The sequence below is a fragment of the Notolepis coatsorum genome, assembly GCF_963971535.1.
Source record: "Notolepis coatsorum genome assembly, chromosome: 1".
In the NCBI taxonomy this organism is placed as follows: Eukaryota; Metazoa; Chordata; class Actinopteri; order Aulopiformes; family Paralepididae; genus Notolepis; species Notolepis coatsorum.
The window spans coordinates 192,756,112-192,783,443 of NC_140165.1; the positions used below are offsets into that span (position 1 = coordinate 192,756,112).

General features: G+C 45.2%; 1 protein-coding gene across 3 annotated transcripts in view; it reads left to right on the forward strand.

Moving 5' to 3' along the window:
- LOC311241494 (nesprin-2-like) overlaps positions 1-27,332 on the forward strand; it is a 292,203-nt gene that overhangs the window by 90,578 nt on the left and 174,293 nt on the right. For 2 of the 3 annotated variants that reach the window (XM_084330341.1, XM_084330343.1), the window contains exons 3-5: positions 1,231-1,381; positions 4,882-5,058; positions 27,117-27,257. In XM_084330341.1, coding sequence (XP_084186467.1) covers positions 1,231-1,381; positions 4,882-5,058; positions 27,117-27,257 — 469 coding nt within the window. The remainder of the gene's footprint in view (positions 1-1,230; positions 1,382-4,881; positions 5,059-27,116; positions 27,258-27,332) is intronic. The other variant, XM_084330342.1, reaches the window with a different exon arrangement.

Genomic DNA, 27,332 nt, shown 5'->3' on the forward strand with positions numbered 1-27,332 from the left:
TTAGGCCCCCCACTGAGTGCCCACGACGACAAATATCGTTTTATTTGTTTATTAGCGATCTGATTTCATATTTCATCAACCGAGTCTCCCGTTGGTACAGCAGCTCCTCCAGCAGCTCAGAATGGAAAAAAGCGCCCCCTATCGTCTATCCCTGTGTAACTGCAAGTCAGTCGCTTAGACTGACCTGGGATCAGTCGATATGTAGAGGCGGAGCCAGCTGGCTCCTTGAGCTGGCAAGCTGTCTGCTCAATATGGAAGTCATCGCGGGATGGGAATCGGCCTGGAATATATATTCACAGTAGCCAATACTCAATCAATAAGCGTGATCGATATTTGGAATGGCGATCAGGAATTGGAATGATCTTTTTGGAGAACATCTGATCTGAGGTAAGGAATCTATTTTACCAGTCTTGGGATAATCAGAGTTGTATTCGCTGAGATCTCGGCGTTTGCCCTGTGTGTGTGTGTGTGTGCGCGATCGCTGATGAGGAATCGATTTTTCAGATTGCGTCTCTAGCGTGCATACGTACACATATACTATCGATAATCTAGCGTTTATTTGAAAACGATTCATAAATAGGCCGAAAAATGACAACGTTTTTGTGTATTCTAGAATATTCCAGTAAACGTCTTTTATCATGGAATCTTTATATTTTCTTTGAAAACGAGGGCTTTTCAAAATGCTATAAAACGAAAATGAACCGATAAAAAAACAATCCGCTTTGACAATGTTGACTGGAAAACGAGTCATTGATAAGCGACGGGCAGATTAGACACATAGCCATAATTTAAAACATAGATTAGGCGTTTTTAACGCTAAGATTGAAGTGGATGGTGGGCATTCAACCGGTAAATCAAGGCTCTGAAAGTGTTAAATATATTATTTTTTTATAAAACAAAAAACGATCGGTATCGGCCGATATGGCTCATAGACGATCAGTATCGGTGGCAAAAAACGTGATTGGGGCATCCCTACTAAATACCCCCATCAACCAATGAAGACCGTTAAATACCTCCATCCATATCATGTTGCTGCCTCTTCTATAGAAGTAGGATATGTTGGCTGTAAATGTGTAACTAAGCTCCATATCATTGTCCGGTGAAATTAACAGCATTCTGAAGATCAGCTAGCATAGAATGAACCATTGCTTAGCATTGATTATGGAGCTAACAACTAACTTATTGTCTGTCAACATGCTCCCTCTCTTCTCCTCTCCTCTTTCTCTCTAGGTTGGAGAGGAAGTGGGTTCTGTGGCACGAGTTCATGAAGGAGCACGCCCACCTGGACGCCTGGCTGCGATTGGCTGAGAGGGCCCCCAGTTCTCTTGCCTCCACCCAGGTCACCTATGTCACTGCCAAGGAGGAGCTCAGGAGGTTTGAGGTGAGAGCTAACGGGTGCTATTTAAAGGGGCCGTTCGCCAAAAATTCTAAAAGGCATATTCTCTTACCTGGAGTGCCGTCTATCCATCCAGATGGATGTGTGATTTTCAGAGTGTTGGGAGATCTGTGCCATAGAGATGTCTGCTGTAGAGATGTCTGCTCTAGAGATGTCTGCTCTAGAGATACCTGCTGTAGAGATGTCTGCTCTAGAGATGTCTGACGTAGAGATGTCCAAAGTAGTGATATCTGATGTAAAGATGTCTGACGTAGAGATGTCTGATGTGGGGATGTCTGCCGTCACTCCAGTACAATGGAGCTGAATGGTATTGTACCGATGTCTCTTTCTAGAAATCATCACATGGTTACTCAGGATAATCCACAGACCACGTTGGGAACAGTTTCATTGGGAACAATTCGATTAAATTCAAATGTATTGTCATCGTACAGTACAACGAAAAGAAGTTTGGCATCCAACCAGATTGCAAATGTAACAGTAAAATGCAATACAATGTATAGGTGATTAAACTGGGTATAACATATAGAAATTAGTACTACTGATTAATAGTGCTAATCAGATGTATGTACAGAGTTGCAATATTAATATGTACAGTGATACAGGTATAGGACACTATGGTAGTAAGTCATACTGGCCAGCAGCGTGACTAGTAAGAGTAGCTAAGGAATATGTACAGATATAGATCTACAGATATGTAAAAAGGATTATATACAGGTATTTACAGACGGATGTGGATAAATATATATATACAGTACATATAAATATATATATATATATACAGCATTATTGTACATGCTATCATACAGAGTTATATGGGTTATATGCAGGACTATAGATGGGTATATAGAAATGATTATATGCAGGTATATTCAGACATATATGGATATATATATGTGTGGTAAATATTAGGGATCAAATTTTTTGATACCGGTCACCGATCGTCTATGAGCCATATCGGCCAATACACTGCCAATACCGATTGTTTTTTTTATTTTTTTATTTTTTTTAATATGTAATTTTTAAAAAATGTATAAAATATATATATTATATAATTATACTTGTAGTTGTATTATCTGCGAGACATCGCCACCACGCAACAAGTCAAAATGCTCGCTATCTGCAAACAGCTCCACTGTCTGTGTGTATACTCTGCTTTTGTCAAATCACATTCAGCATGCCCTCAGCGTCCCCAGTCAGAGCGATAGTTTAACTTGACTAACAGGGTCTGAAACGTATAAGATGTTCGCAGTGTTCAGTTATGAAGCATGATAGCTAATTAGCCAACAGCTGCAAAAACGAATAATGTCAATTATGTTATAAGACATTGATATCAGGAGCTATCTGTAGCTACTGCTAGCCGGCTAGATAACGTTAGACAACGCCTCATGTATTAAACTAAAGTGAACTATTTAGTTTACTGGGTCATTTCGTTTAAACAGTGAGCTAACGTGAGCTACCTAGCTAACGGAGGTCTCATGCACTCGACTATTGCCGGAGCATTTGTTGATATCATGAGCTATCAGTAGCTAGCCAGCTAGATAACGTTAGACAATGCCTCATTGTCACACGCCCAGGTCAGGCCAGACCTGGGAGGGTCAGCACCACAGACATGAGGTGAACAATGGTCTCCTACCACCCTCTGGTGGTCACCCGCAGACTGTGCGGGCCAGTACATTGGACATGCTGACTAATGTTTTAACGTTAATTAATAGTGTGATTAATGTGGTGTCCTGGTGTGTGCTGTTGTTGACTTTCCCTTCCCTTGTGTGATGTGGTTCACTGTTTTGGTTTTGTGTTATGAGTTGCTTTAGTGTTAGTTGTGTTGTTTGTTTCTATGTTTTAGACTGGGCTGCCAGGTGTTGTCAATGGTAATTAGTAGGGGTATTTAAGTGCGTCTCCCTCTCCTCGTCGTGGCGACATACCTCCATTTCCCCCCCGTTCCTGTCCACGTTGTGTTGCACTGTTTGTCATTCTAGTAAGTGTTAGTGTTTTGTTGTTTTGTATTGAGAAGTGTTGTAAGGAGTTTCAGTGTGTTATTTGTATTGCACTTGGTTCTCCAGTAAACGTCCCTTCTCCAAGCATCGATCCTCGTCTCTGCCTCCGTTCCCTCTCTGCAAGCTGTGTTCTAAACCTTCATTTAGCAACCCCATCGTAACACCTCATGTATTAAACTAAAAGTGAATAGTTGACTGTGTCATTTTGTTTAAACAGTAACGTTAGCTAGGTAGCTAACGTTAGCTCACGTAGGTCTCATGCACTAGACTATTGCCAGAGCTTGTTGACATGACGGGTCTGGGAGGAGGAGGGGGAGGGGCAGTGCGCTGCAGCAGCAGCGGTGTGCCTGAGAGAGAAGTCAGCGAGTGAGAACTCCGCTGATAATTGGATCATGTTTTTCGATCGGTTTTCACGATCGGCGAAAATAAAGCATTATCGGAATTCACCGATCTCATATTTATACTGAATATCGGCCAATACCGATCGCTGGCCGATCGATCGGTGCATCCCTAGTAAATATATTTATACAGTATATACATCACTATTGTACAATATTGTGCTATATATTTTCACTGGGAACTATTTTCTATCAAAGTTCACCCTCCATTATAAATGGCTTTTCTCTGTGTTTAGCATGGTTTTATAGTAATACGGGTTAGTATCAATGGGTCTGTGTCTCTAATTACCATATTGACTCATCAGTCTAGTCTCGAGTTCACAAGATCCTCCCTCACTCAACTAAGCTGTTCTGATTTGACGGTTTTGCTGACGTTAATATAGCACTGATTTGCAGTAACGCCCCCTCTATGGTTGTAGAGAGAGAGAGAGAGAGAGTGTACTGGACTGACTGACTGAAAACGCTTATGGGCGGAGCCCATCCAATAAATAACAGGCTGAAATCCTGAGGCTGGAAAATGATGCTTTTGAGTACCCCATTAAAAATATAAAACAATGATTTAAAAAAAATTAAAATAAAAAAAAATTACAGATGTGTTCAATAGACTCAGGAATTGTGTAAAGTTGCCCAAATAGTGCAAGGAATAGCAATGCATGTCCCCTTTAATGAAACGGACCACAGTGAGGTCTGGGTGGATAGATGGCACTCTGTCTGGCCCTTTTAAAGAGGGGATGAAAGATAGTATGCTCGTTGTTAACATGAAGGATGGAACACACCCGCCCTTTGTGGGAACGTTATGGAAGAGACAAGCCTCCCTTTGTTCCCCTGTCCTCCACTCCACTATGAGCTCTACTGTCAAACTTCCTCTGTCTGGTCCATTTCTAAAACCGTGTGTGTGTGAGACAAGTTCTTATTTTCAATAACAGCCTATTTAGTTCTTATTTTCAATAACGGCCTATTTAGTACTTATTTTCAATAACGGCCTATTTAGTTCTTATTTTCAATAACGGCCTATTTGGGGGTAAAACGCCCCCCTGTCTGGTCCCTTTCTAAAACCTGCTAATAGGAAATATGTGTGTGTGTGTGTCTCCAGAGGTTGCGGTGTGAGGCAGGGTCCAGGTTGGTCCAGTTGGACAGTCTGACTCGTCAGAACCGGACTCTGACCAGGTGGTTCCACGGTGCCATGCGGCTGCTGGCGTTGGCACGGGACTGCGGACACCGCTGGGACCACGTCAACACCCGCCTGGAGACACTCACGTACACACTGAAGGTAGGAGATACTATTACTGTCTGTCTCACGTACACACTGAAAGTGGGAGATACTATTACCGTCTGTCTCACGTACACACTGAAGGTAGGAGATACTATTACTGTCTGTCTCACGTACACACTGAAGGTAGACAGTGGCATGCGTTGGGTGCCAGACCCGAGATTTCTCGGGTTTTGGTCGTTTTTTCTTTTATTCGATTTTTTTTATTCATTAGAGGTTCACGGACCTCGGTGTTGCCATAGGAAATCATTCTGAAATCCCAAAAGTGCAATACCGGCCGCATCCTGCTAGGTGGAAACCTTATTTCACACTCTGTGTTACATCGTATATGGTCCGGGCGCAGAATTTAGACCAAGCCATGCGAGAGACTCCGGTCTCGAATCCGGGTGTCAGCATTGCCTCCGGCTTGGGCCAGCCGTCATACTAACTCGTTTGGCTGTGTTAGCGGGAGGGAAGTCGATGGGGTGGTAATCTGGCGTTGTGGACAGTGACTCCTACAGGTCAGGTCAGGGCGCCTGCACAGCAAAAGACAGGAAGTGGTGAAGGCAGCGTGACCTCCCACACGTTACACTTCACCAATGAGAGTCCGCGCTGTCAGGTGAAAAGAGAGCCGCTGGCTGTCTCCGCTTGTGTCGGAGGAAGCATGTGGTAGACCTCAGGGCTCCCTTGACCGACCAGTAGGGGGCACATGCGCACAACGACCAGGTAGGGGAGGGGGGAATTGGCATAACGACTAAATTGGGATGGGCGGAAAAGCACAGAAAAATCAGGCGGAGAAAAAGAGGATTACATTTTTTTTAAAGAATTTAGACCAAGCCAAGTGAATCGCTTCATGCGAGCACTTTGAAACGCGTTCAGCACACTTGAGGCATATCCCGTGCCACTTCGTGTCAGGGACCCGATTGACATCAATACTGGAAATCGCGATCAGACAATTGGAATATTCTTTTTGGGATACCTCCTAGCAGAGGTGTGGACTCGAGTCACATGACTTGGACTCGAGTCAGACTCGAGTCACGAATTTGATGACTATGTGTTGGTCAACAAAAAACGAATTGCAGTATGCAAAATGTGCGGGTCGAAAATCACAGATGGAGAAGCAACAACTTCCAACTTCGTTTGACATTTGAAGCTGCACAATTAACGGTAAGTAACTTGGCTTGCTAGCTACAGTACAGTAGTTAAATCAATGAGCCATCGACACAGTCAGTTTGGTAATGTTATAATTACATCCAAGATTGATACACGGCTGGCTAGGCAGTTGGTAGTCATAGTCTTGTCTTATAAAATAAATAAACAATCAGCAATGTCTCGGTTGATGAGTGGCCAGCAGTAGCCTAACAGTACTGCTGCTCCTTAAAAAAAATTATTGATTGAAATTTGTATTAACAGATTGCAGAATGGGTACAATACAGTATGGCTCAATACAAACAATTGTTAACGGGATGCAGAGCAGAAAAATACTTTCGTCATTGATCCAAGAGAGAGAGAGAGAACTCGCACACGAATTAGGCCCTACCTAATTCTAATACCTAATAAACTACCTAATATACGAAGTGCAGAGATGCCTTGTCATTTCAGTACAGATTTTTTATACCCCAAAATGTAAAAGGTTTAAGGTAGACTAGTTAGTTGAACCGAGGTCTGTTATTATGGATCATGTGCCATAGACTGTATATACAGGGCAGGCAGACGTTAAATAAATGATTGGTCCAAGTGGGAAGACAATATGTTGGTTATTGTTATCCTACCTTTAAAATGGATATTCTTTTTTTTCTCAATATACTCCTGACTGGTTTTCTCAAGCAGCTCTTGCCCAAATGTATCTACAGATGAAGCACGTCAGATTCAGTACCCTACTGCTGCTTAGCTTCTGCCACTCTTCTACCACTTTAGAACTAGCACTCAGGTGTTAATTTTTGGGGGCTGGTGGCTGGGTCTAAACGTGAACAAATGGAGGGTACTTAACTTAAGTGCTTCCCCAGGGAGGGGGTCGGGGGCTACTGCCCTCAGACCCCCAAGATAATTTTTATATGGGCAGTCTGACTTGGGGTACTGACCATATGCAATGCATGATAAGTAAACAGTGAAAAAAGCTAAGAAATCGGATGGGGCTGGGACATTTGGGACGAATACAAATTTAAGATGAAAATCTCCCCAGCCTGTGGGAGGCAGTGGATGTGTGAAATCTGGCCCGGTCCAGAACAATAGGAGTCACAAAATCAGTTTGGAGTGGATGAATGAATGAATGAATGATTGAATGAATGAATGAATGAATGAAAACTTTATTTAACAGATTGCAGAATGGGTACAATACAGTACGGCTCAATACACACAATTGTTAAGGGGATGCAGAGCAGAGAAAGACGTTTGTCTTGTTTACATCAGGGTCCCCCATTTTCAATTCATATTGACATTTATGACATACACAACATACATGACATTTATGGCATAGGGACATACAGGTATTTAGTACTGATACATTTGTGACATAAACAGTATTCAAATATACAGTACTGTTACCCATAGATCCTGACAGAGTATATACATATGATGGGGAGGGGACTGTACATTAGGAGGGGGTGGGTGGGTGGGAAAGAAATATACATACGGTGGGGAGGATACTGTACATTTGGAGGGGGTGGGTGGGTGGGAGAGAAATATACATACGGTGGGGAGAGAATATATACATGCAGTGGGGAGGAGACTGTCTATTAGGAGGGGGTGGGGGGTTTGGACATTTACGGTGGCCAGTTTCGAATTGCAGCCTCCCGTAGGTGCTCTTTAAGAGGGGATTTTGCTGGGATTCACATTCCTTTACAGCTTTGGGTAGGGCGTTCCACATTGATGTGGCATAATTGCGAAACGTGTTTAGTCCCTTGTTTGAGCCGAATCTGGGTTTAACATGATTTGTTGAGCTTCCTCTGGTGTTGTGGTCGTGGTATTCACTGACCTTTGGGAAGTATTTTGACATGTACATGGGTACCTTAATCGTATAGTGTATCTTGTAGACCAGGCCCATTGCAAGTTGCTGTACTCTGTCGTCTACTCTAAGCCATCCTAGGTTGTCAAAGTGGGCAGGGGTGAGGTGGGTTCTAGGGGTAAGGTCAAGTAGTAGTCTGACCAGTTTGTTTTGTGATGTTTGTAATCTTGTTTTTAGCGCCTTTAGGTGCTTTGGTACCATGAGGTGCAATCATAGTCGTAGTACCCTTGAATGAGTGCTCCTGCCAGAGTCTTCAGGGTATTCTTGTTTACCAGAGAGGAGATCCGGTACAAGAATCTAGTTCGTTGGTTGACTTTTTTTATTACATTGGATGCCATTTTGTCACAGGAAAGATTTTCCTCTAGGATGGAACCCAGGTAGGTAATTTCATCTTTCCTTGTGACAATATTGTCACCCACTGTAACTGAGAAGCCGTCGGTCTTGCTGAGTTTGTTATTTGAACCGAAGAGAATGGACTCTGTTTTGCCCATGTGTAATGATAGTTTGTTATCAGCGAGCCATATGCAGATTTTGCCTAGTTCCGAGCTGAGGGTTCTTTCAACCTGCAACTTGTTCTTGTCAGAGACCAGCAGGGCTGAGTCGTCCGCAAACAGGAACAAGTTGCAGTCACAAGCTGACGACATGTCATTTGCATAAATTAGGAACAGTAGCGGTCCTAGTACGCTTCCTTGTGGAACACCACAGCTCACTGTGAGGGGGGGGGATAGAGTACCGTTTACCTCCACCATCTGTTCTCTCCCCTCCAGGTAGGATTGCATCCAGCTCACTGATAAACTATCAAAACCAATTGCTTTTAGCTTGTCAATCAGAATGGAGTGATTGACCGCGTCGAAAGCCTTTTGTAGGTCCAGCATGACCATGCCGCAGTATTTGCCCGCGTCCACCTCTTGTTTGATGTGGTCGTTCAAATAGAGAAGGCATGTGTCAGTGGAGTGGGACGTTCTGAAGCCAGATTGGAATTCATAGATTAGATTTTTTCCGCCAGGTACTTTTCGACCTGTTCGTAGACTATTTTCTCCATGACTTTCGAGATGGAGGTAAGAATAGAAACAGGGCGGTAGTTGCCTGGGTCTAATTTGCTGCCCTTTTTGTGCAGAGGGGTCACTCTCGCAATTTTGAAGTCCTTGGGGACGTGTCCCTGTTTTATGGAGAGGTTTATTATGTGTGTGACGACTGGGGTGATGGCGGCTGCTGAGTCTCTGAGGAATTTGGAGGGGATGTTGTCATGGCCAGTGGCCTTGTTAGGTTGGAGGGCACTACATTTTTTGAGTACCTCATCGGTTGTTACCATTTCTAGTTTGAAGTCGTCTTTGCGGACCCCTAGGTTTTTGTAGTATGCTACTATGTGTTCTACCCCATAATGCCCTGAGTGGGAGGGTAGTTTGTTTAACAGTGTTGTGGCTATGTTTGTGAAGAAGATGTTTAAGTAATTGGCTACATCCAGCTTGTCTGTGATGAGCGTGTTGTCCGTCTTTATGTTTATGTTTGAGAATCTGGAGTGGTGGAGTAGTGGTAGAGGAGCAGTAGAGGTTTGATTTTTCAGGGCTGTATCTGTAGTTGTAAAACTAACCCTGATTCTGAATATTATTACATTTATAGAAATTAGATTATGTTTTGCCAACAAGTTGATAATGAAACTTTTTGGTGAATCGCGTATTATGACTTGTTTAGGACTCGAAACTCAAAGGTTAGGATTTGGGACTTGACTTGGGACTTGTCAGTCTTGACTTTGGACTTGACTCTGGACTTGCCTGTCTTGACTTGGGACTTGAGTACTAAGACATGAGACTGACTTGAGACTTGCAAAACAATGATTTGGTCCCACCTCTGCCTCCTAGTAAAGGTAAGGACTATATGCAGTGCCGTCTGGGAGAAATGCGAGGCCCTGTGCAAGATTTAAACGCGAACCCCCCCCCCCCCCCCCCTAAATGTAAAAAAATAATAATAATAATAATAATATTTTTATATAATTTTTTTAATTAATACATATATATATTATTATTTTTGCATACAGTCAACGTATTCTTAAATAATAGCACTGCCCAAGGCTGGGCATACAGTCAACATATTCTTAAATAATAGCGCTGCCCGAGGCTGGGCATATGATACAGTCAACGTATTCTTAAATAATAGCGCTGCCCGAGGCTGGGCATATGATAGTTAACATATTCTTAAATAATAGCGCTGCCCGAGGCTGGGCATACAGTCAACATATTCTTAAATAATAGCGCTGCCCGAGGCTGGGCATACGATACAGTCAATGTATTCTTAAATAATAGCGCTGCCCGAGGCTTAGTGGCAATGCACCTGTACAGTCGTACACCTGGCAGTAACAGGGAAAATGCATAAAACACCCCTGGAACCTGATAAACAAGCTTAAAGCCAGGTACATTTTTCAAGCACGACAGTTTGCAGTTTTGCCTTATTTGAATCGAACTCTATAAACTTAGTACACATGTCACAAACTGCACGAGCACAGTGTGAGTCCTGTACATCATTCAAAAAAGATTGGGGGGAGGGGGGCGCGAGCAATACTTTTATTCTGCACCTTTCTAAAAGCTCTGTGGATGTATTATTATAATTTTTTTTATTATGAATCTACATACAGATGTAGCCCTTAGGACGGTCTGCACTGCCAGGTGGTTTCTGGTGTATGCCGTATTAACGGTATCAACCAGTAGGGGCGTTAAGGGTTGCACCAGGTTACATTCACCAGGTTATTTTACAGGGGAGGGAAGGAAAAAAAGAAAAGTGCCGTGTTCTCAGCTTGAATACACAGCGTGGATGCTGTGTAAAGAACATTCAAGACCATTTTCAAATGTCCAATCTAAAGAATTTCGTTATGCTCATAAAATGCCTAAAATGTTAAATGTGATTATAACGGACTGCTTTAACACTTTCCGTGCTTGAGTGCCAGCGCTGTAGTCAATGGGAGGGCGATCACATTTGCGAACGCATAAACTATATCTTAAATTATGGCTATGTGTCTAATACGCCCGTTGCTTATCAATGACTTGTTTGCAGTCAACATTGTCGAAACGGATTGTTTTTTTATCGGTTCATTTCCGTTTTATACCATTTTGAAAAACGCTAGTTTTTTTTAAACTTCCAAAAAAAAATCTGCAGGAATCGCGCTTTACTGGAATACACAAAACACGTTGTAATTTTTCCGCCTATTTATGAATCGTTTTCAAATAAACGCTAGATTATCGATAGTATATGTGTACTTATGGACGCTAGAGAAGCGGGCTGAAAAATCAATTATCTTATTTCCTGATCATCACACACCACAGCAGCTTTGGAGTTGCACAAGGAAGCTGCCTTGGTCCATTACTCTTCTCACTATATATGCTGCCCCTCGGGGACATCATTCGAGACCACAATGTATGCTTCCATAGTTATGCTGATGATACACAACTATATATCTCCGCAGAACCAAATAACACTACAGCCATACAGTCCATTACAAATTGTCTGTTAGCAATAAACAAGTGGATGAACAATAACTTCCTAAAATTAAACGAAAGCAAGACCGAAATCCTATTGTTCGGCCCAAAAGCGAAAAGGGAAGTGCTGTGTGAAAACCTGGGGAGTCTGTCATCCTATGTAAAGACTGAGGTTACAAGCCTAGGTGTCATCTTGGACTCAGACCTGACCTTTAAGTCTCATATAAATAAGGCCATGAAAACGTCATTCTTCCACCTAAGAAACATAGCGAAAGTAAGACCTTTCGTAAATAAAAAGGATGCAGAGAAACTTATTCATGCTTTTGTATCAAGTCGGCTTGACTATTGTAATGCACTGTTCACTGGTCTTCCCAAAGCAACCATTGGGAAGCTTCAGCTTATCCAAAACTCTGCAGCTCGATTACTAACTCATACAAGGAGAAGAGAACATATCACTCCAGTCCTTGATTTTAAGGTCCTTTTCCTAACATATAAAGCTCTTAATGAGCAAGGCCCAAAATACATAGCAAATTCCCTAGTTAGTTATCTGCCCTCAAGAACGCTACGGTCATCCACTACAGGTTTACTAGACACGCCCAGAAACCAAAAGAGGTTAGGAAGTATGGCATTTGCCAACTATGCCCCAAAACTATGGAACACACTACCAACACACATCAGAAACGCCAGCTCCATACACATTTTTAAAGGAAAATTAAAAACGTACCTATACAGTCTAGCTTACAAATAGTTATGGCTTGGAAAAACCTGATGGATCCATGAGGCTAGGATAAGCCTTGTGGACCCAACTTTTTAGATGAAGGAACGGGTACATACGCACACAATACACGACCACTGATGGATCCGTAAGGCTTGGAAAAGTCTTGTGGACCCAACTCTTTAGATGAGGGAACGGGTACATACGCACACAATACGCGGCCACTGATGGGTCCATGGGGCTTGGATAAGTCCTGTGGACCCAACTCTGGCCACTGACCACATGAGGGAACGGGTACATACGCACACAATACACGGCCACTGATGGATCCATGGGACTTGGTAAAGCACTATGGACCCAACTATGACCACTGATAAAAACGTAACTACACTAGCGTTATAAGAGCTAAACATTGCTACCTACCATACAAGTGCATTGGTTTAGTGCACTTCCGGTTGCTACTGAGCGGACATGTTTGTGCGGACCTGTTCTCCCAAACTGGTAAGCAAATGACTGTTTTTACGTTATTTTCATTTTTACGTTACTATTATTATTATTATTATTATTATTATTATTATAATTTTTTTTAAACATTGATCTTAACTGATCACTGTGACTTTATTGCTTTTATCATTATATATGCCTATATTTGTGTACAGCACTTTGAGCTACATGACATGTATGAAAGGTGCTTTATAAATACTTACTTACTTACTTACTTACTCACAGCCACACACACACATATGGGACACGCTGAGATATAGGTGAAAAGAGCTCTGATTATCCCAAGACTGGTAAAATGGATTCCTTACCTCAGATCAGATGTTCTCCAAAAAGAGTATTCCAATTCCTGATCGCCATTCCAAATATCGATCGTGTTTATTGATCCAACGCTGGGTACTGGAAATACCGATTCCACGCTGTTCTGAGGGTCGGCGAAGACTGCAATCGGCTCGGATTACATGCCTGACAAGTAAAATGTGGATTCCGGAGTTTCTTTTCCCCATGCGTTTTCATTCAATCCAATCCAAAGGGTGCATTACCATCCGGCAGATGATAGGGGGCGGTATGGGCGGTATTTTCCCTGTTCGTGAGGCTAGATTGATGAAAGATTTATGTAAATCGATAATAAAAAAAATTAAGATTAAAAACGAGATTTCTTGGCACTCAACGCATGGCATGAACTAACGAGTTTTCTCGTGGCTGGCACTCAAAGTGTTAATGTATTGCGACGTGCAGTTGGAACGTTCCTTTGGGAGAAATAAATAATAATAATAATGACAACAGTCAAAGGATGAGATCTAATTGTTCTATTCATGCAAATATAGGCAGTGTTCTGAAATAACTTCATTCATCAGTAGTGCCGAATTTCTCAGTTCTCTGCTTGATATAATTAATCAAAATGTCCAATGTAACAAATTAAATTTGCTCATAATACCCTACTGCTGAATAACAGTACATGGACAAACAATTATGTTCCATGATTTTATTAAAACTCATAACACAAATTGCCTATAAATGGTTATCGAGCTGCGAGCCCCTCGCATATCGAGTCAGTTTTCTCACGTTGTATATTACAATAAAGCAGGTTGAATTTTTTTTTATGATTGTAGCCCAGGCCTCCAGATCTATTTATCTTACATTCATGTTTTAACCTCTTAAAATTCCAACGGCCCGCCCCACGTCACCACACATTTACAGCCGTCTGTCAGCATCACAGCCGTCTGTCGGCATCACGCTTGCAGCTGCTTGCTTGTATTTGCATTTAAATTCAACATTCCAGAGGGGCATGGGGAGATCAAAACCTTGTACGCTTTTGACCGTGCTATGTGCATGGCACCCCGTTGATGATTACCAGCACGAATATTCATGATGCTTATTGACTTTCCGACCTTGGATTTGGATTCACGACCTCTGAAAGGCAGTCATTGGACTGACTGGTGCACGCCCGTGTTCTTTTGGGAGAAATCATGGCGATTGCTATAATAACGTCCATTCTACAGATATCATCGGAATGAAATAATTATAATGATAATAATGAATGAATAAAAGCACTACACAAACACAGCAAATTACAGTGAATGATAGAATTTTAATGCAGGACCTGTTGCAGAGGTCTTTATTCGGCATGCAACGACACTCAATGTTTTAGTGGCACACAGCGGTTAGTTTAGCACACACACCGGAACACACACGCATGCATTGTCTCTTTAGGATCGCCGATGCGATACTACTCTGCGCTTAACCCATCCCGTCGTCCTTCCCCCCAAGGGCTGCCGGGAGCAGACGAGGGCTGCGGCATGAGCCACGCCCGGGGACCATCCAAGTGCTCCTGCCCGTCTTCGTCACGGACGCGACAGCGTTGGCGATCTGTTGTTGTGCATGTTTTTCCATTGGGTTTCTCTTATCGGGGGGGGAACATGCAAATGTGACCGGTGTACTTCTGACGGCGTTGTGTTTTAAAGATGACGGACACGGAATGACTGCTGGTCGTCTTTATTCTCTCCTGTTAGGTTACAATGCAACAAAATGCACCAGCATTAGGAATAGTCATCTGCAGCACGTGAGCTCTCTGTGTCTCGGAGAGACTCTCTTATAAGAATTACATTTTAATTACATTGGAAAAATAAACAATTGAATACAAAACGGACCAAAAACATGGGAGCTACTGTACACACATACCTGTTAGGTTACAATTAGGGATGTCCGATATTATCGGCCGACCGATATTATCGGCCGATATTGGCAGTAAAATGTGATATCGGAAAATATCGGTATCTGTTTAAAAAAAGAATAAAAACAATAACAATATTGCATACAGTGAAATTATTAGTTACCTGAAATTATTCCGTTTTTTGGGGGGGGGAAACCCTGCATATATCGGTATCGGTTGATATCGGTATCGGAAATTAAGAGTTGGACAATATCGGAATATCGGTATCGTGAGCTACAATTTGAGAAAAGACGTGACTCCATTAACATGTCACCAGCGCACGTGTGTGTGCAAACCCCTACATGCTAGACTACTAATGTGCATTTATAAAGTTCCCTAACCCAGTCAAACCTCCCACAAATCTGCACAGGTACATATTATCAACAGGAGTTACATTACAAACTCGTTTTACAGTTTAGGAATGTAACATGCAATATTTAACTACTTTTAGACCGAAGTCTATCATTGAACATAAGAGCTAGGGCCTTACCTCTCGGTGTCCCGGAGAGACTAACGTATAACCAGGAAGCAGGCAATATGTGTGCTCCGGAAAGGTCGGTGTCGATTTCAAAATAAAAGCATTAACTCCCAAAAGTGTAATAAAATAAAAGGAATGAAATCAAATCAATAAAATAAAACGTTAAGGATTATTAGTGGAATGTATTAAAGTGTATTTTGTGATGGGGTGTTATTATCCATACAAGGCAACAAGGCACTTGTTACATTCACCCCCCAGAATTACACCTACATCGAAGAAAAAAAAACTGTGCCTACCTCGCGTCACACTAGTCACAAGCTTACTATGAGAACCACACACTGCGGAACAATCCAACGATACCCGTCACCTAATAAAAGGCCAGGAGGGCACTAGGAGTGGCCAACTCCCACCATACCTCCAGGGATAACGACGGTGCCTTATACACCATCCAGCTACACTTGACCATACCATGCCAAGGGCACATACACATAAATAAAAATGTTACTCCTTATCACCACAAAAAACACTATCAGGCTGTAAGTGCTATACACAACACTGTAGCTAACCTCTACACATGTTTGATAGAGGCTTGTGGCTCGAAGCCCATCATACTCTCAAGCTGGACCATTGTCTCTATCAGCCGAAAGACTGGCTTGATGACCCTACCGAACCTGTACGTGTAGTGTTCAGTGGTCTGTGGATCCTGGCTCTGACCAGGCACACTGACACTCATTAGCTCAGGAGTATGCCCAAGTTGTGTGGACACAACACTGTCCTCATGCTGGACTACAGCAGGGGGGGAACTCGGTGGAGCAAGCAACAGTGGGGGACTGGCGGCACTTGCCACTGGAAGCTCACTAAGAGCAGGGGACATCCCCTGGGGGGAATACGGACGTAGCCCGTCATCCTCACCCTCCACTGAAGACTGCTCTTGCACCCATGATGCGGTGCGATCCCCATCAGGTCCATCTCCCATGGAAGGTCCATCTCCCATGGAAGGCTCTGCTGCCACATTGTCCGCGTCTGAGGCGCTAGCTTCAGGCATGACTGAGAGGGAGGCTTCACCAGGCGCACAGGTGTCTCTGTCCGCGGCTAGACCCTCATCATCAAATGACCCGTCCAAGGGGAGGAAGTTGACCTGAAGCAGGAGGTTCCTGTGGACTGTCTTCTCCCGTCCAGTCCGGTCTCTGATCCGATATATGTGGCACTGTGGTCTGGAAGCGATGACGGTGTAGACGTCCGGCTCTTGTCCGCCAGCTTCCGCTTCCCTCTGGCGCCCTTGTTTGCCACCAGGACCCACAGAGAGGGGCAAGCGCTTCATCTTTTTGTTGTACTGGTCAGCCTGATGCCCCTGTTCCACTGAGGTGTGCCTCTGGGCCAACAGCATAGCAGACTGGAGATCGGCCGCCAGGGACTTCACATAGGCATCATAGTCACAGACCACCTCGTCCTGGAGCACATTCTTAAACAGCAGATCAACTGGCAGACGCGGTACCCTCCCGAACATCAGGTAAAAGGGGGCAAAGCCAGTCGTCTCATGCTGTGTACAATTGTAGGCGAAGGTCAGGCTCTGGACCATCTGGGGCCATCTGTGCTTAGACTCCGATGGCAAGGAGTGCAGCATTCCACCCAGGGTCCGATTGAATCTCTCGGTGCTACCATTCCCCATTGGGTGATACGGAGTGGTCCGGGACTGCGTGACCCCTGCTAACTCCAGCAGCTCCGCCATCAACTCACTCTGGAAGTTCGCTCCTTGGTCAGAATGCAGGCGCTGTGGGAAGCCATACACACAGAAGAAGTTGTCCAACAGCTTTTTAGCAACCTTCTTCGCGGTTTGGTCTTTGCAGGGGAAGGCGTGGGCCAGCTTTGTAAAGTGGTCAGTTATGACCAGAACATCCACAGACTTGTTGTTATTATCTTCAGCTGACCAGAAGTCGATGCACACCAGCTCCAGTGGTGCAGAGGTTGTTATGCTCTCCAGAGGGGCTCTGGCCGCCGGCTCTGGAGTCTTGCTGAGTACGCATCTGGGACAGTTCCTCACATGGCCCCGCACATCCTTCTCCATGTCATACCAGTAGAAACGCTGACGTACGAGAGACCGTGTTCTAGGTTGACCTTGGTGACCAGCCAAGTCATGCACTCCAGACAGCGCCTCCGACTTCAAGGACTCAGGTAGAACATACTGGAACCTCTTGTGCCTGGTCATGTGGTCCTTCGTAACCCTGTACAAGATGCCGTTTTGCATAGCAAGCCTCTCCCACTGCTTCAGCATCCTCAAGGCGGGCTGATCTTCATAGCAGCGCTCGCGTCTGGAGGGTCTGCGGCCCCTTTCGACGTAAAAGATGACTCTGGAGACGGTGGCGTCTTTTCGCTGGCGGGCCTGCAGATCAGCCAACGACAAGGAGGAGACTGTGTCGTGGTCGGCAGTGACAACAGTGGACAGGTGGCCCGCCATAGATACTGCCCTGTGTCTTGGCGCAGAGTCCCAGTCTTCCTGGGAGGAAAGCACCGTGGAGGTCTCATCTGCCGACATGGACACATCAGCAACCGCACATCCAGAAGGGGTCTCTAGAGCTTGGGGCTGGCATGTTAGACGGAAGATATCCTGCACCCCCCTGTTCTCCACATCACACACTTGCTCCAGAAGAGCAGAGTAAGGCTCGGTCAAGAGACGCCGGCTGAGCGGCCTCACGAAGGGATCTCTGCTCAGCGCATCGGCCACTGTATTCAGCCTCCCAGGCACATGCTTGATGTCGAAGCAGTAAGGGGCCAGCTTGGACACCCAGCGCTGTTCGCATGCGTCAAGTTTAGGCTTGGTCATGATGTATGTGAGTGGATTATCAGTCCACACAGTGAACTTGTGACCCTTGAGCCAGTGACTGAATTTGTCACACACTGACTATTTGAGGGCCAGGAACTCCAGTCTGTGGGCAGGATAGTTCGCTTGACTGCGGCTGAGCGACTTGCTCGCAAAGGCGATTGGTCTGGCCTTCTCCTCCCCGACAGGGACTTGAGAGAGCACTGCTCCAATACCGTCCAGCAACGTGTCAGTGGAGAGGATGAACGGCCTCTCAAAGTCCGGGTGAGCCAGCACTACACAGTCGACGAGCGCCCTCTTGAGCTCCTCAAACGCAGTCTCACAGGCGGGAGTCCAGTCCTCAGGAGTCAGCTTCCGGAACGTACCAGCTATTGTACGACCAGCACTGGTCTTCCCTTTTCTCTTCTGGCCAGCTGTCAAGGCGAAGAGGGGCTTGGCTATGCTGGAGCAGCCATGTATGAAATTTTGGTAATACAACACCATGCAGAGGAAGGATCTCACTCTCTTCTGAGCGGGAGTGCGGCCATCCGACTCCATCAGATCCTCTCTCTGGAAGCCAGAGATGACGGAGACCTTCTCTTGGTCGACAGAGACTCCACTGGCATCGACCACATGACTCAGGAACCTGACCGACCTCTGTAAGAAGTTGCATTTCTTCTGTGAGAGCTTGAGGTTGTTCACTCTGAGTCTGCAGAAGACCACCTCCAATCGCTTCAGCGCCTCCTCCTCAGACGGCGCAAACACCAGCAAGTCATCCAAGTAGCACAAGAGGCTGGAGTAGTTGAGGTCGCCAAAGATGCCGAGCATCATACGCATGAAAGATGCCGGACTGTTGCACAGGCCTTGTGGGAGGCTGTTGTACTCGTACAAGTCCAGTGGTGTTGTGAAGGCAGTGTACCGCCGGTCAGACACATGGAGAGGGACGTTGTAGAACCCTGAGGTCAGATCCATGGTGCTAAAGAAAGCGTTCCCACTAAGGGCAGCAAGGCAGTCGGATTGATGGGGCAACGGATGAGCATCTTTGACGGTCTTTGCGTTGAGCCAGCGGAAATCCGTACAGATCCTGAGGTCTCCATTTTTCTTCCACACCATGACCAGAGGTGAGGCATACTCGCTCATCGACTTGGAGATGATCCCCTTCACCTCCATCTCAGTCAACACCTCTCTCAGTTTGTGATAGTCAGCTGGGGGGACACACCTAAAGGGCAGGCGGAATGGACGGTCGTCTGAGAGGTGGATACGGTGCACAAAGTATTTGACCTCTCCACAGTCCAGCTTGTCCTTGGAGAAGACATCTTGATACGTCACCAGTAGGTCAGCTAGCCTCTTCTTTCCATCAGGAGACACCTCACATGACTTGATGTTCACGTCCTCCAGTCCACAGTCGGACAACATCTGCTCAGCATCTAACGAGGAGCCAGGAGAGGCGGAGGAGCTGGAGACACCAGACTGCTGCTGACACGGGCCCTGAGTGATGGACAGATCTTCAACAGCAAGACAAGGTGAGACATCAGCCAGTTTGGCATTACGATGGAGCGTGATGGGGCTCTGTGTCGGGTTCAAGACCTTCATGGGGACCCAGCGGTCGCCCCACATGGGAGTCACTACTCTCCCCACTATGATGTTGCGAGGGGCCGACCTCGCTGAGGTGGGCTCCACAATGACCGTACTCCCAGGAGACACATGTGCACTGGCTGGTAGCTTCCCCCACACAAGATACTCCTGCTGAGGGAGGAGGGTAACCGCCTGGCATAGCTTCACTGTGCCTATCACCCCGGGCGGGTCTGTACCCGACCAGCGGGAGGTGCAGCTAAACAGCTCAAGGAACTGCTCACACTCAGGGTCACTGTTTCTGCAGGACACAAGCTCCCAGTACTTTTCAGTCGACTTCAACCTTTGGAGAACGGACTTGATTACATTACTGCCAATTATAAACTCGTCTCTCTGACCTGGCACAACCAGCGTAGGAACCACACATTTTTACCCACAAACTTCAATCTCAATCATACACACACTTTGGTCGAGTAGTCAAGCCACCACAACCAACCAGCACCACATTCACAGGTGCCGGCTGGACACGAGGGGGAGAACACCAGCGGTTTGTAACTTTCGTTCACCCTCCTCACTGAGCGTGCATGACATACTACCAGAATCCAACATCCCCCTCAATGTGTACTTGTCACTGACTAATACTGGAGCATAAAACAGTTCACTAGCTCCGTTCACTTTCTGTGACCCAACAAAGATGGCTGTTTCGTCTTCTGGAAGTAATCTGCAGCTGTTTACATAGATGGCTTCTAAGTCTGGTTCTCTCTCGAGGGTTTCATCCACTTTGCCCATACTATCCCTCTCACTGCATGGGCTGGCTAGTTTAAAGGGACAGCATTGACAGGATGGGTCTGAGCGGGCCTGTTGGAGGGAGATGCTGATCCAGCTGATGGCTGGGAGATGCCAGGGCATGAGTCCTCATAGTGACCAGGGCGGAAACAGCGGTGGCACAGCCGATGGTACATACAGTGTTGACGAGTGTTATGACTGCTGTCTTGACACACTTCGCATGGGTCGTGCTGGTTGTGTGGGTAACTCTGCTGATTCGGTCTGGCCTGGTTGCGTGAGTAACTCTGCTGACTCGGTCTGGCCTGGTTGCGTGAGGGGTACGTCTGCCCATTACTTGGCTGGATGTGGGAGCGAGACGGCTGAACAGGCTGAGCCTGTACTGCTGGGGCCAGCGAGGCCGAACACAGTGAGAGCACACGGTCTAACAAGTCAACCACCTGATGAAGGCCAGGGTCTACAGAGGAGGGACTCGCCGGAGCAGGAGTCATTAAGATGGGTGTAGGAGGGCTGAGGGCCTGCGCTGCGGCTAAGACCCTGTGGGGCTCACCAAGCCGTTCATGAGAAGAGCCAAAGGAGGGAGGCTGCTGTGACTGCACAACAACCGAAGACTGCTGGGCCCCACCATACGGGACAGGAGGGGATGGGCCACCAGCCATGGGGCTCTGACTGCATGCCGAGATGTTAACCTGCTGTGCCCGTGAACTGGATCTCCTTTGGTCTCTCTGGTAACCATCTAGATGCTCCTGGACCTCAGCTGCAGTCTACTGCTCCACAGGCTTCAGCTGGAAGGACATAGCTAGACTGGGATCTGGGCAGTGTGTAATCAACATCATCACGACCTCGGCGCTCGAATCATCAACACACCGACCCCGGCGACGCAGACACTCATCTGCAACATCGATTGCTTTATTCAGCCGGACCCAGTAATCCATCACTCCCTCACTAGGCCTGGGAACCATGGCATAGAAGTCGGCCATGGGCATACTGGAGTATGTCAGCTTGCTGAAGTTACGCTTTAAAATGTCAAACACAGCTGCAGGGGTCAGATTGGCAGACAACTCAGGCCGGCTACGCAGTGACACCTTCACTATGTCTCTAGCTTTACCAGTCAACCTGCCCATCACTAGATCACACAATTCTCTGTTGGTTTTACAACTCGTTCTAGACAGATACGCTAGCATCATGTCTTCTCACTCATGTATGGAGAATGGCTCAGTGCGATTACCTCTGAAGAACGGAGGTGGTTTAGTCTCCGCTTGCACTATTACTTTCATCCTTGACATGTCTGCACACCCAGAAACACATTGTGGCTGGGGTGCGGGGGGCTGAGGGGCGGGGACCTGGGGCTCAGGGGCGGGGACCTGGGGCTGATAACTGGTCTGGTGTATGGCGTGCAGAGTAGATGCAATTTGTTCTCCTATCTGTATGGCAAGGTCTGTGACGAGGCTGCCTAAATCCTCTGACCTAGCGAGCTGCGGGGCTGCGTCATTGCCATGCGTGATTGGAGTAGATGTAGCCACTGGCCCCACTGCTTCTAACACTGACTGGCGAACTGTAGACTGACTCAGTTCTGCAGGACCCACTGGTCTTCCCCTCCCATACATAAGAGCTGACTGACCCAGTTCTGCAGGACCCACTGGTCTTCCCCTCCCATACATAAGAGCTGACTGACCCAGTTCTGCAGGACCCACTGGTCTACCCCTACCACACACAAAAGCTGACCGACCCCTGCCGTATACAGGCGTCATACCCACCATCTCCAGATCTGGCGTGACAGCATCACTACTAACTGCATCTGCCTCAGTCATGTTCAAGAATTAAAAATAAAAATGCTTTAGAGGGCTATAAACAAAAGAAAATTATGTGTGAATGTGTTAAATGGCAGCTCGTTACTGCTCAGACTTTGAACACTAGACTACACACGAATACATGTAGGCTACTGTATGGCTATCCATTCACAATTTACCAGAACAGATGGGGGAAAAAAATATATATATATCTCATTACCAGCCAACCATATAAACAAATTAGTTCCTAATTATATTTATATCTATACAGTGGTCATGTGTTAGATAGCAACACTTGTTACTGCTCAGACGTTGAACATTAGACCATAGGGCATAGACTATCTATTCACAATATATCATAACAGATGGAAAAAAAAGAGAAAAAATTATAATGGTCTTGTACAACTAGTGTCGTATCCAATTACTGTATAATTACAATAATATTTACAATTACAATCTATAGCATATCATTATCAAACAAAAACAACCAATATCTTATGTGCGCTTATTCTATGCGCACACGTAATCATTCGACGTTGTACTCAGCACAGCCAGTTGGATGAAGAAGCGGCGTGCAGACGGCATCCCCCAGGGGACAGACGAGCGCTGTCCGTTGTCCGGAGTCGAACGGCACCAAGTGTGACCGGTGTACTTCTGACGGCGTTGTGTTTTAAAGATGATGGACACGGAATGACTGCTGGTCGTCTTTATTCTCTCCTGTTAGGTTACAATGCAACAAAATGCACCAGCATTAGGAATAGTCATCTGCAGCACGTGAGCTCTCTGTGTCCCGGAGAGACTCTCTTATAAGAATTACATTTTAATTACATTGGAAAAATAAACAATTGAATACAAAACAGACCAAAAACATGGGAGCTACTGTACACACATACCTGTTGGGTTACAATGCAACAAAATGCACCAGCATTAGGAATAGTCATCTGCAGCACGTGAGCTACAATTTGAGAAAAGACGTGACTCCAGCGCACGTGCGTGTGCAAACCCCTACATGCTAGACTACTAATGTGCATTTATAAAGTTCCCTAACCCAGTCAAACCTCCCACAAATCTGCACAGGTACATATTATCACCAGGAGTTACATTACAAACTCGTTTTACAGTTTAGGAATGTAACATACAATATTTAACTACTTTTAGACCGAAGTCTATCATTGAACATAAGAGCTAGGACCTTACCTCTCGGTGTCCTGGAGAGACTAACGTATAACCAGGAAGCAGGCAATATGTGTGCTCTGGAAAGGTTGGTGTCGATTTCAAAATAAAAGCCTTAACTCCCAAAAGTGTAATAAAATAAAACGAAAGGAATGAAATGAAATGAAATCAATAAAATAAAACGTTAAGGATTATTAGTGGAATGTATTAAAGTGTATTTTGTGATGGGGTGTAATTATTCATACAAGGCAACAAGGCACTTGTTACACAAACTCCACACAGAAAGGCCTGGGAGATCACCCACCTGGGTACCTGGCATCGCGGAAACCTGGTCCCCAAGCGGGAATCGAACCCTGGACCTTCTGGACCTAAATAAATAAATTACAACAGACACAAATGTTAAGTTTAACGAATTTCATATAAATTCCATTGTTTATTAACGATGCAGCAGGGGCTTGGGGTGTGTGTGTGTGTGTGTGTGTGTGTGTGTGTGTGTGTGTGTGTGTGTGTGTGTGTGTGTGTGTGTGTGTGTGTGTGTGTGTGTGTGTGTGTGTGTGTGTGTGTGTGTGTGTGTGTGTGTGTGTGTGTGTGTGTGTGTGTGTGTGTGTGTGTGTGTGTGTGTGTGTGTGTGTGTGTGTGTGTGTGTGTGTGTGTGTGTGTGTGTGTGTGTGTGTGTGTGTGTGTGTGTGTGTGTGTGTGTGTGTGTGTGTGTGTGTGTGTGTGTGTGTGCGCGCGCGCGCGCGCATTGTCATTGAACCAGTTTGTAAGAGGAACGAGACTCTTACAACAGCCATCAGGCTGCTAAACGAACAATAAACACTATGCAACAACCATCAAATGCACACAGCACACGCACACACTCACTCAAACAAACAACACACTGCAGCACCCACTCTCCACACTTTAGATCACACAAACACACTTTACACTTTATATTTATTGATAAAGGATTTGGACTACAACTCGTACACCTACTGTGAATTGTACCTAAATTGCACCTCGTCCCATTTCTGCCTTGCACTATATAGTATTGTATATTAGTACACTGCACAGTATTGTATATTGTATGGTAACTCAGTTACGTATATTCTGCATCGAACATTGTACATATGTCTAAACTGAACACTGTGACCTCATTTTTTTACTTCTAATTTTACTATGTTATTTTATTTCATACTTATCTTGTCTTGCACAGTCTCTGGAGCGTAACAGTAAGAAGCATTTTGTATAAAAGTATTCTGTACTTCTGTATGACAACTATTAAAGAAACTTGAAACTTGAAACGATAGTCCTGCCTGGATTCCTCAATGCATGGAGGTGTGCTCTTAAATTGCAGGTGATATCATTTATATACAGAAACACCCCTGCCAGTTCCTTGAACAATAGCTCCTTATTGTAACACCCAATCTCACTTGCAATGTGCATGGGCTGTCTGAAAGTTCATTTGGGAGAAATAAATAATAATAATAGACACAGACACAAAGTTTAACGAATTGCATATCAAACTCACAATAAGACACAAAGTTTAACAAATTGCATATCAAACTCATAATAACACAAACAAATCGATCATCTGTTTTAATGTTTCACGAGTTGCACACAAAGTGAGCTTTCAGAATATTTCGAGACTTTGCGCCTCCTGGTGGCATATATAACAAAACAGCAATCAACCTCAAAATTAACCCCGTCAGCACTGCGGTAGTATGGTAGACAGTCCTAATGGCTGTACCTGGCGGCACGGTGGCACAGTGGTTAGCACTGCTGCCTCACAGCAAGAAGGTCCTGGGTTCGAACCCCATCAGGGGGCCTTTCTATGTGGAGTTTGCATGTTCTCCCTGTGTCCGCGTGGGTTTCCTCTAGGTACTCTGGTTTCCTCCCACACCATAAAGACATGCATGGTAGGCAGGAACTACAGATGAAAACTAGCTCATTAGCTAATTCTGGCACATTTACATTGATGTGGAAACTAAAGATGTTGATTAATGTGCACTGTCCCTGGGTAAAAAATAAATACTTAACTTAACTTACCTGTACAAATTTCTATATTTCTAAATTTCAAAAATCTATAGCACCTTTAACACAATCTGCGCCAAAAACGAGTTAACTCGTTACTGCCCGCCATGCGTTCAGCGCCAGAAACAAGTTAACTCGTTTTTGGGATCGTTATTCGTTTATTCGCTATTCGCTATCTATTCATAATTCATAGCTTTCATAATTCATCCGCTTCAAGGCCCTCGACCTAGCATACCGTGCGGCAAAGGGAACTGCTCCCGCCTACCTCCGGTCAATGGTCTCTAACTACACACCCTCAAGACCCCTACGCTCTGCATCTTCTGGCCGCCTCAGACCTACTCAATCCTTGCCCCACAATGGTGGAATGAACTACCCACCCCAGTTAGGACAGCCGAAACACGTCCAATCGTTCGCCGTCGACTAAAGACGCACTTCTTCAACAATTATCTGAATTAAAAAAAAAAAAAAAAAAAAAAATAACCATACTGTCATGCACTTGTCCTAATAAACTAACCTACACTGTAGCACTCAACACTTTGATGAACATTGTTACTCAGCTGATAGAGTTGTGCCCTTCCTGATGGCTTGTCGTACAGAACTTGTAAGTCGCTTTGGATAAAAGCGTCAGCTAAATGACTAAATGTAAATGTAAATAGCTGCAGCCTCTGTATACCCTTCAAAGCCTGTCTGAGCTGGCAGATGGTCAACACCGCCCTCTACTGCCTTGCAGAGCTATTGCATCCCATTGGAAATGGGCTGGTGTGTTTTAGGAGCTGATCAGAGCCGGGTGGGCGGGGTATAAATATTCAGGCGAGCCAGGCCTTTACAACGAACGACAGCATCGAATATTAACCCCGCCCCCCCATCCATGTGTACCTCTCGGTAATGTCGGGGACATGATCGCTGTGGATAACTGGAATGGCGATCAGATAATTGGATTTTTTTTTTTGCATTACATCAGATACCAGGTAAGGACTCTATATATGAAACCTTGCGTTGATCTGATATTTATTTCTACCGCAATCAAAGCTATCTGTGTGTAGGTGTATGTGCTTATTACCGTTGACTGCGGTGGGGGGGGGGGGGGACGTCCCGCTATGAGGGCAATTTTATGTATGCACAACGAGATATAATAATGATAATCTAGCGTTGATTTCAGGATGATTAGATAATCAGCCGAAAAATTACAATGTGATGGCTGGATTTCACTAAAATGCCTTTTTCTTGTCTTTTTCCTGGAATTACTCAAAAGCACCCAAACCATACTCTATTCAAAACGGTATAAAACGAAAATGTGTGGATGAAAAAACAATCTGTTTTGGGCATGTTGACTGGAAGCAACTCACTGACAGTCGACAGCGTTATTAGACCCATAGATATAATATAAGATATATTTTAAGCACTCGCAAATGTCGCAGTCTAAAACTATAGCCATTGAATAAAGACCTGGCGATGAAGGGGGATCAGCGCCCCCTGCTGCTGGCGGTCAATGTGTTAAGCTGAACACCTTTCTTTCTTTGTTTTCTGTCTGTTTGTCTTTCTTTGTCTTTTTGTCATTTTGTTCCTCTCCACAGGGCTTGGTGTCGGAGAGGGAGGAGTTTGAGGTGGATAGGGAGGAGCTAGTGCTGTGGTTGGCTGATCTGGACCTCCGTCTCTCTGAGGTGGAGCAGCTAACAGTTAACAGCTGTGACAAGATGAGACAACTACAGGTGCATGTGTGTGTTTACCCCCCCCCCCCCCCCCCCCTTTGTACATGTGTCTCCTTAGTCTTTCCAGGTGTGTTTGTGCAT